The 16,117-nt window shown below is 43.7% G+C and overlaps 1 protein-coding gene across 1 annotated transcript; it reads left to right on the forward strand.

Moving 5' to 3' along the window:
• The first annotated feature begins 5,823 nt into the window (after positions 1-5,823).
• Positions 5,824-15,109, forward strand: FABP6 (fatty acid binding protein 6). The gene is made up of 4 exons (XM_036752726.1): positions 5,824-5,955; positions 9,830-10,005; positions 10,775-10,864; positions 14,987-15,109. Exons 1-4 carry the CDS (start codon positions 5,889-5,891, stop codon positions 15,038-15,040), a joined length of 387 nt encoding a protein of 128 aa, XP_036608621.1. The 5' UTR covers positions 5,824-5,888; the 3' UTR covers positions 15,041-15,109.
• Positions 15,110-16,117: the final 1,008 nt, after the last annotated feature.

A 16,117-nucleotide genomic window follows, 5' to 3' on the forward strand; every position in this document is an offset into this window, starting at 1 on the left:
AAGAAAAAGAAGGAAGTTGGAAGGTGGGAGAGAGGAGTGTGTGGGGAAGCTAGCCATGGCTTCTACTATTCGTCCATCATTGTGCTTTTCATGCAGACTCCTAGAGCCTGTTCCAGGAGGATCAAGTCGTATCAAATATTTATTTAGCACCCACTAAGGCAGGCTTTTTTTTGACTTTTTGGTATATCATGGATCTAGTTTGCAATCTGGTGATTCTTATGGACTCCTTCAGCCAGTCAGCTAGCTTTTGAAGTACCTACTATATGCCAGTACAGTGCTAAGGTGGCAGGAATAGCAAGGCCAGTGTTGTTGGATTGTAGAGTATGTAGAGAGGACTAAAGTGAAGAAAGACCAGAAAGGTTGGATGGAAGGCAGGTTGTGAAGGGCTTTAAATGCCAAATGGAGCATTTTACATTTGATCCTAGAGATTAGAGGGAATCACTGGAACCGATGACATGGCTGGACCCATGCTTTAGGAAGATCACTTTGGCAGCTGAGTGGAGAATGGATTGGACTGGGGGGAGACTTGAAGGAGAAAAACTAGTTAGGAGGCTTTTGTAATGGTTCAGGTGTGAAGTGATGAGGGCCTGCAACAGGCTATATGAGGGGAGTGAAGGGGACATGTAGGAGAGATGTTTTGAAGGCAGAAAAGGTAAGAAAAGACAATAGATTACATAGGTGAAGTGAGTGTGAGTCAAGGATGACAATAATAATAGCCTGGGTGATTGGGAGGGTGGTCGTGTCCTTGTCAACAATAGGGAAATATGGAAGAGAGGGGAGTTTGGGGGCAGGAATAATAAATTCAGTTTTGAACACTTTGAGTTTGAGATGCCCGTGGGACATCCAGTTCAAGATATCCAAAGGGCATGCTGTAGAATTAGAGCTCAGTAGAGAGGTTAGGTCTGGATATGTAGACTTGAAAATTATCTGCAGAAATTAGAACTGAACCCAGGGGTGTTGATGAGATCACCAAGCAAAATGCTATAGAGGGAGAAGAGAAGAGGTCCCAGGATAGTCTTAGGGGACACCCATGGTTAATAGGCATGGCCTGGATGAAGATCCAGCAATGGAGACGAGGAAGGGGTGTTCAGATATATGGGAAAGGAACCAGGAGATAGCAGGAATATGAAAACCTAGAAAGGCAAGATAATCCAAGAGAAGAAGGTGACCAACAGTGCTAAAGGTTGCAGAGAGGCCAAGTAGGATGAGTATTGAGAGAAGGCCATTGGATCTGGCAATGTAGATATCGAGATCGCTGGTAATGTTGGACACAGCAATTTCAGTGGAACAATGAGGTACAAAGTGAGATTGTAGAAGGTTTAGTAGAGAGTAACAAGAGACAAAGTGAGGGACCCCAAGTGTACACAGCTTTCTCAAGGGGTTTAGTCAAGAATAAAGGCCAGAATAAAAGCACGGAGACAGGAAGAAGGTACTGTGGAAAAGATGCTGGATTTGGGATCAGAGGACTTGACCCCAAAATCTTAGCAATGCTGGTTCTCAATTATGATCATTTGATCACTCTGGGTCTGTTTCTTCATGTGTAAAATGAAAGAGATGATCTTATGAAAGGACAAGCTTTGACACTAATTATAGTAACTGACATTTAACTCACTTTGTTGTTGTCTTTTTTTAGTTGTGTCCAACTCTTCATGGCCCCATTTGGGGTTTTCTTGGCAAAGATGCTAGAGTGGCTTGCCATTGCCTTCTCCAGTTCATTTTATAGATGAGGAAACGGAGGCAAACAGGGTTAAGTGACTTGCCCAGGGTCATACAGCAAGTAAATGTCTAAAGCCAGATTTGGACTCAGGAAGATGAGTCTTCTTGATTCCAGGCCTGGCACCCACTGTGCCACCTAGCAGCCCATTACCCCACTTTAGGGCTTGCAAAGGGGGCAGTTATTAACTTCTCAGTGTTCCCTGTCAACTTTCTAAGACTGTAGATCACAGAACAGTACCTGATCTATTGTGATAGAGGAAGATCCCTGGCTAGTAGTTCCCAATACCATGTCCTTCCCAATACAATTACTTATTTATTTAAAACCTACTGGGGTGGCCAGATTGCACAGTGGATAAAGCACCAGTCCTGGAGTCAAGAGGACTTGAATTCATATCTAGACTCAGACACTAGCTATGTGAACCTGGGCAAGTCACTTAACCTGATTGGCTCAAAAAAAAATAGAAAGAAAGAAAGGAAGGAAAGAAGGAAGAAAGAAAGAAGAAAGAAAGAAAAAGAAACTACTATGTGCAGCCTATTATGTGAGAGGCAGCATGGTGTAATGGATAAAAAACAGGCCTCTGAGCCAGGAAAACTTGATTTCAAGTCCCCACTCTGGAACACACACTGGCTGTGTGAACCATGGGAGAAGTCAAATAATAATAATAATAATAGCCACTTTAAGGTATACAAAGCACCTTACAGTTATTATTTATTTGATCTTCCCAACAACCATGGGCGGGAGGTGCCATTATAATCCTCATTTGACATATGAGGAAACTCAGGCAGGCAGGAGTTAAGTGATATGCTCAGGGTAACACAGCTAGGAAACGTCTGAGGCTGGATTTGAACTCAGGTCTTCCTGACTCCAGCTCTAGCACTCTGTCTACTCTTGACACCTAGCTACATGTTCTTGATAGCTCTCTAAGACTTTAAATTAGAGACAAGGTGAATTGATGCTACTTGCACTGCTGGAGGGGGTTCCCTCACTATGGAATTCTCTCTATACTAGAGAAATCACAACTATGGATACTATCCCTAATACATGTCAGGACCCATGAAGGGTAATGGGGATACCAAAATAAAACCAAGAGTCATTCTGAGCCTCAAGAGGCTTACATTCTACCGGGAGTGGGTGAGTCCAGATAAAACTATATATTATAAGGTAATTTTTGGAGCTGCACTAACAACTGGGAAAAGCAAGAAAGGCCAACTTGAACTAAGCCTTGAAGTGAGGCAACCAGTGAGGAGGCTATTACTTTATTCTCAAGAGAGACTGCAGCGAACAAGTGAGACCACTAGGTGAGTAAAAACAAGGGAAAAATGAAAGATTGTGGAGGTAAAATCGACAGGATTTCCAACCTGATTGGATATGGGGTGGATTGGGGTGGAGATGGAGAGTGAAGACGGGAGCATGGTTCTGAAGTTGTTCACACAGGTAACTGGATGGTAACTACCGTCTGGGAGTGTTCTCAAGAGAAATAAGGAAATTAGGAATAGGGATGAATTTAGGGAGAAGGATGAGTCCTGTTATTGATGTGGGCAAAAAAAGAGTTTGCAAAGCACTTTACATATATTGATTTGTTTGCTCCTCAAAACTCTATGAGATAAGTACCATGAGAATTATTAGAATTCAGAAGAAGAGAAAAGGGAGCATCGGAGTACTTATGATGTATCTATTGTGACAGAGGTAGCATTGGAGGGGGAATTTGAACCTTTCCCTTTTCTGATTTCAGGCCCACTGTTCTTTCTACTATACCACTCTTTTTCTCAATCAGCACTTGATTTTACATTCAGCTCCAGAGTAGATGCTGCAGTTTACCTCAATTGTATTTCTGTCCAATTAATGATATTAAATGTCAAGGAATCCTACTTACTGTCTGACTGACTGAGATCTCCACAATTCTAGATAAACTCATTTCTTTAGGTTAAGTGGTCAGGGGAGATGCCTACTAAACCAATGGTATGGTACACCTAGACAGGTATATAATAGCACAGTCCCTCTTGGTGTTTTGTCCATTATAAAGAGTTCCTTATGTTGGTTTTCTTAGTACAAAATAAGTCCCTTGAACCTGTGCCAAGTTTTCATAGTTGGGAAACTGAAGAAAGCGGCAAAAATGTTAGTTCAGAAAATCCCTGGGACCCAACAGGTGACTAGGAAGGAAGCTGTTTTCCAGGACTTTTGTCAATACCCACACACCCACACCCACACCCACACTCACACACACACACACAAACACACACACACACACACACCCCACACACACAGGAAGTCATTCTTACTCTACTCAACGCTGGGGAGACCATGTCTGGAGTTTGGAATTCACTTCCAGACATCACATTTTAAGAGGGATGCTAATGGGCTGGAGTGTGACCAGGACAATAAAGAGGCTCAGGTATGGTTGATGGAACTGGGGATATTTAGCCTCAAAAGAGAAAAAATTTTAGAGAAATGATAGTTGTCTTCAAATATCTGGAGTATTGTTGTGTGGAAGAAGGTTTAAATTTACTCTGTGTTGTGCCAGAGATTAGGACGAATAAGACAAATGTGTGGAAGCTACAGGAAGGCTAATTTTGGATCAATGTGAAGAAAGATGAAAAAAGTCAACCATTAGAACTGTCCAACAATGAGGCTCCCTCTTGAGATAATGAGATCCACTTCGCTGAGAATGTTCAACAGAGACTGGTTAAGCATCTGTTAAGGGATGGGAATTTAGACTAAATGTCTTCCAATGGTTGGAAGAGACCATAGAGATTCTACAGTGGAGCTCTAATTACTTACAAACTTCTAGAAGCAGGGGAGAAAAAGTACCAAGGATTTTTATCACTATTGGTAATTAGAGCAGTAACATCTTGTGTTTGTGGAATGCTTGCTTCTTGTTTGATCTTCACAGTGACCCAGTTTTGGGTCTGGGCTTATTTATTTTTTGGCTGAGAAGTATGATTTCATTGAGTGGGGAAGTCCCCATGAGAAAGCTCCGTGTACCAACGCTGATCTGCTCAGCAGCGATTGTTCCGCAATTCAATGTTGTCAAGAGTTGCCTGTCATCTCAGAGAGGATAAGATTTTGTTTAGGGTCACGAAGTCAGCATGTGTCAGAGATGGGGCTTGAACTCAAGCCTTTTTTACCCCAACATTGGCTCTCTATCCAATACTACAGGCTGCTACCATTTGGAGATTAACCAAATTTTGTTTTAATTTTTTTAAATCTTAAAATGTTTATATTTTTAAATTATATGTAAAAACAATGTTTAACATTCACTTTTTAAAATTTTGATTTCCAAATTCTTTCTCGCCCTCCTTCCCCTCTTCTACTCCTTAAAAAGACAAGTAATTTGATATAGATTATGCATAGAGTCATGCAAAACATATTTCCATATTAGCCATGTTACAAAAAAAGACTTCCCTCCCCAAAATTAAGAAAGACAAATAAAGAAAAAAATATGCTCTGATCTGCATTTAGGCTCCATCAGTTCTTTCTCTGGGGACGGATACCATTTTTCATCATAAATCTCTTGGAAATTAGCCATATTTTAATTTTTTGTTTCTTTTATTTTTTTCACATTTTAAAGATGATGAAACCAAAGCCCAGAGAGCTCATGGTCCCATAACCCTATAACTTGCTCCAGGCCAAGGTTGGTGCACCAGAGCCAGGACTATAGAGAACCCTCCACTAGTGTTGATAGTTGCTTGGTTGGTTGCTACTGTTGCTTGGTGTTATTTTTGCTCAGTTGTTTCTCAGTTGTGTCCAACATATTCAATAGAATGTAGATTCGTTGAGACAGGGACTCTTTCATTTTTTGTCTTTGTATCTCCAGTATCTAGCAAAGTACCTGGAACATAGTAGACAGTTCACAAATGGTTGATGATTGACACTGGTCTCCATCTAATGCATTAAAGCAAATGGATCTTCCAAGGCCAAAGAAGAGCAGTGGGAATTCAGCCAAACTGTAGGTTCAACAACCTCAGGATTGAGGACAGCTTTTTTCCTCCTTTTGATTGACCTCCCATAAAATCCAGAGGGTAGGGTGGGGAACCATGGGGTGATTTGGGGGTTGGGCAAAGGCTTCACACAGAGTTTATAAACCTCTAGTGGGGAGTCTCTTCATCGAGTCTCCTCCTAAGGTGTGCGTGAGGTTGCTTTCTTCCTCCTGTCCACCCGACTTTGCTTCGTCATGAGCTTCACTGGCAAATACGAAGTTGAGAGTGAAAACAACTACGAAGAGTTCCTGAAAAATTTGGGTGAGTGAGCTTGTCTGGTGCTTTTTCTGATAAAGTCATCCTGGGAATGGGGAATAACAATCCCCTTGCCCCTAGTTCGTAGGGGGGGCTTGGTATTTTTCTCTTTTTTTAACTTTTTTTTTGCTTGGTATTTTTCAAACCACTTCTGCACACTTGCTTTTTTGTAGCTAACCTGGGATCTAGGCAAGGCAGCAAGTACCCATTTAACTGATGGACGGATTGAGGCAGAAAGAGAACTTGGGGAAGTGAATGGAGAGCTAACCTCAGATTCAGGAAAGCTTGGATTTCAGGTCTATTTCTGATACATATTGTCTATGTGACCCTGGGAGTTTATTTAATCTGTCAGTAATCTTAGGTAAATTTTTAAGACTAGAAAGTACAGATGAAATCATAGATATGGTCCAGGCGGAAAAGGGAGTGAATTAGTAGTGTAATTGGGATTAAAACCCGGTCTCCTGAATTGACTCTGGTACTCTTTCCTGTATATTGCACCTTGGATCCTGCTCTGTTCTAGATACTGAAGAGGAACAAAGAGAGATGTTCCCAAACTTTCCCTGTTTACAGGCTCTTGGTGTCAGTAGTTTGTTTTTTCCACAATGCCCCTAGGCCAAAAGAAATACCTGCCATTTCCCTTATTAAGTAGTTAGGTCCAAACAACTTAATAAGTGTTTATATCCTAACTACTTAATAGAGGCTTAAAAATACCCATAAAATGAAAGAAAAAAGAATATTTTAAACCTATTCATAAATTGCTACAATTAATTACTCATGGGATATATGTGCCCTTTGGGCACTGCACAGCTTCTCAAGTCTTGGAATCGTGTGAGCACTGACAGCCTCATTTTTTCTTCCACATTGATTTCCATATAGTACTTACTTTTTGATCATAGTAACCACCAAAATCCATAGAGATAACTGGTTACTCAGTGGATAGAGCACTGGGCCTGGAGTCAGGAAAATCTGAGCTCAAAACTGGCCTCAGACACTTCCTAGCTGTGTGACCCTGGGCGAGTCACTTAACCCTGTTTGCCTCAGTTTCCTTAATCTTTAAAATGACCTGGAGAAGGAAATGGCAAACCACTTCAGTACCTTTGCCAAGAAAAACCCAAATGGGGTCACAGAGGGTCAGATACAACTGAAAAATGAGTAAACAACAACAAAATTAAAATCCATCTTCACAAAGGTAGGTGATCATGACTGGAAATAGGGTTTGCTGAGCTTTAGCATTTAACAGTGGACTGTGTTTCCCTTGGGAATTTAAAATATCCTGTGTCCCCTCTCAGTTTGGGAACCCTAGAACTAAGTCCAGTGATTGGTGGACACCAATCCCACCTTCCAAGTATTTAAATAAATGGTAAAATGCTATGGAGAAGCACAGAAAATTTCCTATGGTAGCCTGGGGAGGTCTTTGAGGCCCAGCAGGAATGCTGACCTTGCTACAGGAAGGAAGACTGGGCTATCAAGCCTCAATATCATCCAGCCAGGTAGGGGAAGAGACAGGAACGCTGATGGAGTCTCTTCCTCTGTCCTCTATCCATGCTGCCTTTCATGCTACAAGATTAGGGTTTTTGTCAGATGTGAGAAGGACCTGGGGTAGGAGTCAAGGGGCCTGGGCTCCACCTTGAGTTAGTTAGCTGGGGGTCCTAGGTGATTCCCTTGACCTCCCTGGGCCAAAGTTTCTGTTCTACCTCACAGGGGGGAGGAAGCAGATATGAAAATCCTATGAAAAGCTAAAAGCCTTCCCCAAATCTGAGGTGGTATTATTATGGGTCTTTGTGATGAGTCAGTGCTAGGTAAAAGGAGAGACTGCTAAAGGACTTTGGAATGTTTGCCGGCTACTCTGGGGAGTAACTGATGCTGTGGGGATTTTCACCTCAAAGAGTTAGCTAATGGCAGGTGCCTTGGCCTGGCACTGCCTCAGTCAAACTGAGACTTGTTAAAGACCTTAGCTTAAAAAGGCCAAAGTCTCCTACTGCATCCTGGGCCATCTCCACTGGACCCAGAGCCACTGGACCCAGATGGCTCTGGAGAAGAAAGTGAGGCTGGTAACTTTGCACACTCAAATCTAATTCACTTGCAAGTCATGGCATCACCTCCCTGATGTCTGATCCTCTTCAAGAACAAAGGACAAACAATAATATCCCTTCCATGTCAACACGCCAATCAGCATTTATTAAGAGAGCCCTGGGCTAAGCACTGGGCATACAAAGGAAGGCAAAAACAGGAGCTCACACTTGGATGGGGGAGACCACACATACCAGCAACATGTGTTACAGAGTAAATTGGAGATAATCATAGCAGGCACTTAGAATTTGTTGAATTAAATTGAATTGCCTACAGGAATCCCAGGAGACAGCATAGTGTGGGTGCCCAGCTCTGTCTGCTCCTGACTCACCCCCCCCCCTCCCCCGTGACCATGGGCAAACAAACCTCTTCTCTGACCATTAGCTTCCCCACCTATAACATGGAGGAACTGGACTGCATCAGGGGTGTCAAATTCAAGTAGAAATGGGGGCCACCTGTTGACTTAGAAAAACACAAATGAGTGTTATCTATGTTGTATTGTATTTCTATTTATTTTGTTAAACATTTCCCAATGACATTTTAAGCTGGTTCTGGTGCACTCAGGAGTTTTGCTGGCTCCAGGTTTAAAGACGAGATGATCTCTATGGTCTCTGAAGGCTTTCCAAGTCTGTGATTCCTTGACTGTATCTTCCCTTTGATTGTGGGGGGCAGGGAATGAAGCCTGTTTTGCAGAGTTTTTCTTTCACCTTAGGAGGGCAATCAGTCAGTCAACAAGCACTTATTAGTTGTTTTCTGTGTCCTGGGTATTGTGTTAAATGTTGGGAATTTTTCATTTTTTAATCATACCTGACTCTTTGTGACCCCATTTGGGGTTTTCTTAGCAAAGATCTTGGAATGATTGGCTATTTCCTTCCCCAGCTCATTTTACAGATGAGGAAACTGAGGTAAACAGGGTTAAGTGATTTGCCCAGGGTCACAGCTAGTAAGTGTCTGAGGCCGGATTTGAACTCAGGAAGATGAGTCTTCCTGACTCCAGGGCCAGGGCTCTTCCCACTGTGCCACCTAGCTGTCCAATGTTGGGAATACAAAGACAAAATGGAAGATGTTCCTGCCCTCGAAGAACTTGCTTTCTCTTTGGCCAGACAGCAGGCACACATAGATACATAAGCACCATATATCCAAAAAAGATGTGGTTTTGGTTTTGGTTTTTTGTGTGTTGGGGAAGGTCGGGGAGAGGAAGGCTGTAGCAATTGGGATGAATCAGGAAAGGTCTTATATAGGGTGCTTGAACTAAGCTTTGAAGGAAGCCAGGAATTCTAAGAATTTGGAGGTGAAAAGAGAGTGCATTCCTGGCATAGGGGACAACCTGTGCAAGGCTGTGGAGACAGGACATGGAATGCCTCATGTGAAGAACAGTGAAAAAGCCAGTTTGACTGACTATGGAGCATATAGAGGGGAGCACAATCATCCCCATAATAGCAGATGGCATTTATATAGGGCTTACACTGCACCAGGCACTGTGCTAACTGTTTTACAGTTATTGTCTTATTTGATTCTCACAACAATCCTGTGAGGTAGGTATTATCATCTTCCTTTTGCAAATGAAGAAACTGAGGCAAACAGAGGTTAAGTGACTTGCCCAGGGTCACACAACTAGTACTCATCTGAGGTCTTGAGTTCAAATCCGGCCTCAGACATTTATTAGCTGTGACTTATGGGGGTTAAGTCCCCAATTGCCTCAAAAAAAAAGGAATCAAATGAGGAAACTTGCTGGGTTCCTAGGGAAAAGGGAAAATTTCTTTTCTTTTAGAAAATTCATTGTAAACAGCAAATGTGTGGGTTTTTTTAGGACTGTCCAGTGAAACTATTGAAAAATATAGGAACTTCAAGACAACTACTGAGGTGGTTCAGGATGGGGACAACTTTACCTGGATCAATACCTACCCAGGTGGTCGAACTGCGACAAACAAATTCACCATTGGCAAGGAGAGTGAAATGGAGACCATGGGAGGCAAGAAGTTCAAGGTGAGGGATGACAGGGCCACCCTAGGGGCATCCTCCCTCCCACAGCGTAGGGAGCTCATCAGGGGCTGGTGTCTTTCCATTGCCAGGGACACGCACATTCTTATTTTCCTAATTCTCTGAAAGGTCAACTTGCTCTGTTCCTATTTGTCTCAGGCTCCAGGATAATTGTGAGGGTAGGACGGGGGCCTGGGGCATTAATCAAACCAGATTCATAGATCTGTTGAGAAGTATATTCCAGGAACCTCTATGAATCCAAGCTGTACCATTGTTACTTACTGTGTCCTGGCTATGATTGGCTCTTATTCCCCGGGAAAGCAATATTTGGGCAGTTGGTAGCAAGGAGTGGGGGGGGGGGGGCGGGGAATTTATCACTATCCCTTCTTCCCCCCAACCTATGTTCCCTCAGTGTTGCTCTAGGACAGGGGAGGGGAGCCTTCGGCCTCGAGGCCACATGTGGCCCTCTAGGGCCCTTGACTAAATTCAAACTTCATAGAACAAACCCCAAATTTCCCCACCCCTGCCCAAATACCCAAGGCTTGCTTGCTCACCTCATCTTAGAGATATTTAATGCCTCTGTCTCCCTGAGCTCCCCTCTGCCAGACTTCACCCTAGAATTCACTCCCCTAGACCTTCTTCTCCCATCCCATGCTTGCTTCGCTTTTCATGCCCCTGCCAAGAAGTTACCAGCTGCCTCCCATAGGGCTCTTACAGTTTGGTTTGTACTTGGAGAAACTCAGTGATTTGGGGACTGTGTTTGCTTTTATCTCAGGCCACAGTGCAGAGGGAGGGGAACAAGATTGTGGCTACCTTCCCCAACTATCAACAAAGCTCCGAGATCGTAGGGGGAAAACTGGTGGAGGTAAGTCTGGGGTTCACCTCAAGAAATTCGTGGTGGTCCTTGAGCTGTTGGCAGCTCACAGAGAGTGGCCAGTATAGAGGCCAACTTTGAAGAATTTGTATCAACTGACATTTCTATTTTTTTAAATTGTGTCATTAGGTTTTTTTAGTCATGTTTCCTTTATTTTTTTCCAGTGTTCATTTTTTTCTGTAGGATTTGTTCAGTTTCTTTTCTTTTCTTTCTTTTTTTTTTGGCGAGGCAATCGGGGTTAGGTGACTTGCCCAGGGTCACACAGCTACTAAATGTCAAATGTCTAAGGCTAGATTTGACCTTGAGTCCTCCTGACTCCAGGGTTGGCACTCTATCAATGAATTTCTTTTTCAGTGAATGAAGGGGCCCTTCTCTGGGAAAAAACTGGTACCCTTCCTATTTGTTATCACAGGCTCTAGATCAGCAAATTTTAACCTTTTTGCATATCATGGGCTGCTTCAGCAGTCTAAGGAAGCCTATGGACTCCTCAGAATAACGTTTTTAAATGCATAAAACACACAGGATTACAAAGAAAAACAATTTTATTGAAAGGCTTATCAAAATAAATATATTTTTAAAAGTTAACTGACTCTAAGCTATGAACCCCCAAGCTAGAAGGTACTTCAGAGACTATCTAGTCCACTCCTTTATTTGACAGATCAGGAAACTGAGGCCCTGGGAGGGAAAGTGAACTGTTCATGGTCACACAGGTAGTACCAGAAACAAGATTTGAACCCAGGATTTCTGACTCCAGAGCCAGCACTCTTTCTGTCCCCTCTCTACTACTCCCCAATGCCACACTCTACTTTCTATTCTCTTTTTTAGGAATTCTCAGACAATTCTTGCCTCTCCCCCCAAGCCCTCCTTCTTATAAGAAGGGGGAGGGAATGCTGGACTGCTCAAGATGAAGTAGAAGGAGGCATTTTCATTTCCTGCTAGAGGGAGGCCTTCAGTTCCATTGCACTTTAGAAAGACTCCAGAATGCTTCCTGATTTTTCCCACAGAGCTATCTCTTTCGTTACTCCCTCTTTCCTCTTATTTTCCTCTCTGTTCCTTGGATGTTATGGCTGAAAAAAAATTTACATCCATTCTTTGCTGTTCCATGTTAAGACATTCCTAGTGCAAACAGACATTTCCTAGCTGTGAGACCCTGGGCAAGTCACATCACTCTGTTTGCCTCAGTTTCCTCATCTGTAAAATGAACTGGAGAAGGAAATAAATGGCAATCACTCCAGTATCTCTGCCAAGAAAGCCGCAAATGAGGTCATGAGGAGTCAGACACAACTGAAACGGCTGAACAGCGGTGCAAATTGGCCTACTGTGATATGCCTTGCAATGAGGAGCTTGGCCTGTGAAATGATCTCAATACTCCTGCAGACAGCAGGCTGTGTTGTAAGTCTGTGTTTGGCCCAAGCTGGGTTCCCTCAAAAAGACCAGTGGTAGTGGTTTCCCCGGGGCCTTGGGGGTCAGGGAGGAAGGAGCTCCTGTTAGGCTGAAGATTCCAGCCTGATGGACATAGAAACAACACTGGATTGGGAGCTGGGGGATTAGGTCCAAACCTGACTCTTCAATTTACCACCTTTATGACTTTGTGCAGATCACATGACATCACTGTGTCTCTCTCTCTGTCTCTGACTCTGTCTCTGTCTCTCTCCTTCCTCTCTGTCTCTCTCTGTCTCTGTCTCTCTTCTCTCTCTCTCTCTCTCTCTCTCTCTCTCTCTCTCTCTCTCTCTGCCTCAGTTTTGTCCCCTGTAAAATGAGGGGGTTGGATCGATAAGAGGTTGATTCCCAAGATCCCTTCCACACCTAAATCCTAAGATTCCTCTAGTAGACTAGGGGACAGAAGGGAATGCCATGATTCCACCAGTTTGAGAATCAGAGTCAGGGTTAGGGAAATCATTGGACCATAGATCTGGCACTAGAAGGAACCTCAGAAGCCATCTGCTCTATTTTGTTGTTCAGCCATTTTCCAGTCATGTTTGAGTCTTCATGACCCCATTTGGGGTTGTCTTGGCAAAGATACTGGAGTGGTTTGCCATTCTTTCTCCAGCTCATTTTACAGATGAGAAAACTGAGGCAAACAGGGTAAAGTGACTTGCCCAGGGTCACAAAGCTGGTAAATGTCTGAGGCCAGATTTGAACTCAGAAAGATGACTCTTCCTGACTCCAGGCCCGGCATGCTAGCCACTGCGCTACCTAGCTGCCTTCTTCTCTCTTCATTTTACATATGATAAAACTGGGTTCCAGGGAGTATAGGTAACTTGTTTGAGGTCAGCCAGCTAGCAAGCACAAGAGGCTGCATTTGAACCCAGGTTCTTTGCTTTAAGAGCCATCCGTCTTTCCATTCTATGGGATGCAGCATGGCATGATGGGCAGAGTGGTATGCTGGGAGTCAGGAGTCCTGGGTTCAAAGCTCTCCTCAGATACTAGATGTAAGAGCCTCAAGTGAGTCTTCCAGCTACACTTTCCTCAGCCATGAAACAAAGATAATAATACCCACCTCATAGGGTTATTGTGAGGATTAATCGAGATAATATATGTAAACCACTTTGCCACCCTTAGAGGGCTATTTAAATGTTAGCTATTATTATTAACACTGTCTCCTCCTTAATCTTTTTCCTAGAATCAGGACAATAAAGGTGGGAGCTGGAAGGGCACTTAGAGCTCATCTAGTCTATTCCCTTCACCTTTTAAAAAAGGAGGCTGAGGCCCAGCCAGGGAAGAGGCGTGCTGGCATTCAGCTATTCTCACCAGGGCTTCCTGGCCCTGGAATTTATGGGACAGGTCCTGGGATTCCAGGGGAACAGGAACCAGATTTGCCTGAGAGAATGCACTGAAAATCTCCGGCTTTGCCCCTCCCAGGAAGCACCTATTTCCTGGGTCCTGGAGGCATCTAACAGAGTCCTTTATGGCCTTGGGTCTCAGAGTTCAGGTATGCAGAGCCCACCCCCATCTCGGCCTTCTTTGCCAAGGGAAACAGCCGATTTTTGGACCCTGGAGAGTGGGGGCTTTTGGCAGACACATGAAAGGCAATCATTCCTGCAGGGGATGATGAGGGCTCTTACATAGTATTCTTCTCTCATTTAGTCATAGCTCTGTTTCTTTAGAGCTCTGCATTTTAAAAAAGCAAATCCCTGTGAGGTAATATAAGCTGAGCAATAATTATCACTCCCATCTTTAACCTGGGCCTTAGATTTTTCATCGGCATAGGGAACATCTTGTGTAACTTGAGAGATGCCTAGGGACATTGAGAGGATGAGTGACTGTCCCAGGATGGAACAGTTAGTATTCGAGACTTGGGCTGAATTCTCACCAATGTGCCACGACCCCATTTTATAGAGAAGCAAATTGAGGCTGCCCAAATTCCCACAGTTAATGGGGTGGCAAGAGCCAGAACAGTTCCCTAACTCCAGGCCTACTGCTTCTACTTTGCTGTACTGCACTGTTTCTCTTCGACGTCACAAAGATCTTTTGAGGCAGCTGGAGGATCTTAGATTCGGGACTGGAAAGAACATCTACTTGGGGTTATTCCCATTCCAAACTGAGGCCCAAATGGTCCCAGAGCTTGCTATCTATCCTGTACATAGTTTGATGTACATGTATCTATTTGCATGTTGTCCCCCATTAGATTGTAAGCTCCTTGAGGGGAAGGACTGTCTTTTACCACTTTTTGTATTCCCAAAGCTTAGCATAGTACCTGGCACATAGTAGGTGCTTAAGAAATGTTTATTGAAACTGCTATCAATACCTACTCATCCCCGCCTTGACTAAATTTAATAACTAAACCAAAGCAAATCAAAACAAAAAAAGAAATGTTTATTGAATTGAATCGATAAGCAGCCCTGGCTTTGTGTCCTTTCTAGACTCCTCCCAGTCCCCACCCCAAGCTTTTGCACAGAGATGAGCTTCATTTCCGCTGCCCCTAGCTTCCATCTGTTGGCATGCAGTCTCACTCACTAGATGTGCGCTCCTTGAGGGCAGAAGCCCTGTTTTTTCTTTTTTTTTTCTTTTTAAATTCTCAGCACTTAGCACTGTGCCTGGCACACAGGAAATGCTAAATGCTTCCTGACCTCAGCTTTCTAACCTAACTTTGTCTTTTTTTTTTTTTTTTAGATTGCCACTAGTGGAGGTGTGAGCTATGAAAGAGTCAGCAAGAAGTTGTCTTAGGCAACCCAAATCCTGGAACCCTCCTTGCAAGGACAGGGAAGAAAGCTTAAATAAAGCAAGTTTTAAACATAAACATCCAGTGTTTGGGAGTGTTTGGTGTCAAGAAATCAGGAATTTTTGATGTCCAGAAACATGTTGTTTCTGGGTATTAGGGTTGGACAAGAAGAGGATCTTAGGTTTCTGTGGATTACAGAATTGGGACATCTGTCCTGGGACCTCAAAACTCTATAGTCTCCCAGGAAGCATTAAAAGGTAGAGGGAAGGGGGAGGAGGCAGAATCAGGCAGCAGGAGGAAAGTCCTCGCATTCCACAGGCTCATCCAGAAGGCAGGGGTACTGCCGAGTCTAATTCCACCATTAGCACTGGTTTTGGTTAAGGCACCCAGGTGGTTTGCGTTTTAAAAAGTACATTCCTTTGGGGGCCCTTGCAAATAAGAATGAATGTATTAGATTAATGGGGAACGGGAGCCAGGGCAGATATGCCCAATGGAGCTGAGAATGGGGCACTGCAACCACTGTGAGGGGAAAAGCAAGCAAGAAGCCAGAGGGAGACACGTGCTCAGAGGGTTATGGATTCAGAACTGGAAGGGACCTTAGCCCAGTTAGGAGGAAGTGGGCCCCAGGAAGGCTCAGTATTTAGTTCAAGGTCCCACATGTGGCAGAAGCAGGATTTGAACCCTGGCCCTTTGACTCTTTCTTTTGCCCCATGGATCCCTGTGGATTCACTCCACCCTCCCAGGGCAGTCAGTCATGAAGCATTTATTAATGTGCACTACTGTGTGCCAGGCATTGTACTAAGTGCCGGGGCTACAAATACAAACTAAAAGAGAGTCCCTGACTTCAAAAAGCTTAATGAGGGAAGACTACTTATAGAAGGGGGTGCAGTGGATAGAGTGCCATGCCTGGAGTCAAGACGACCTGAGTTCAAATCTAGCCTCAGATGTTTACTAGCTGGGTGACCCTGAGCAAGACACTGAACCCTGTTTGCCTCAGTTTCTTCATCTGTAAAAATGAGCTGGAGAAGGATATGACAAACCACTCCAGTATCTTTGCCAAGAAAACCCCAAATGGGGTCACT

This window comes from Trichosurus vulpecula, chromosome 3 (genome assembly GCF_011100635.1).
Source record: "Trichosurus vulpecula isolate mTriVul1 chromosome 3, mTriVul1.pri, whole genome shotgun sequence".
Taxonomy (NCBI): Eukaryota; Metazoa; Chordata; class Mammalia; order Diprotodontia; family Phalangeridae; genus Trichosurus; species Trichosurus vulpecula.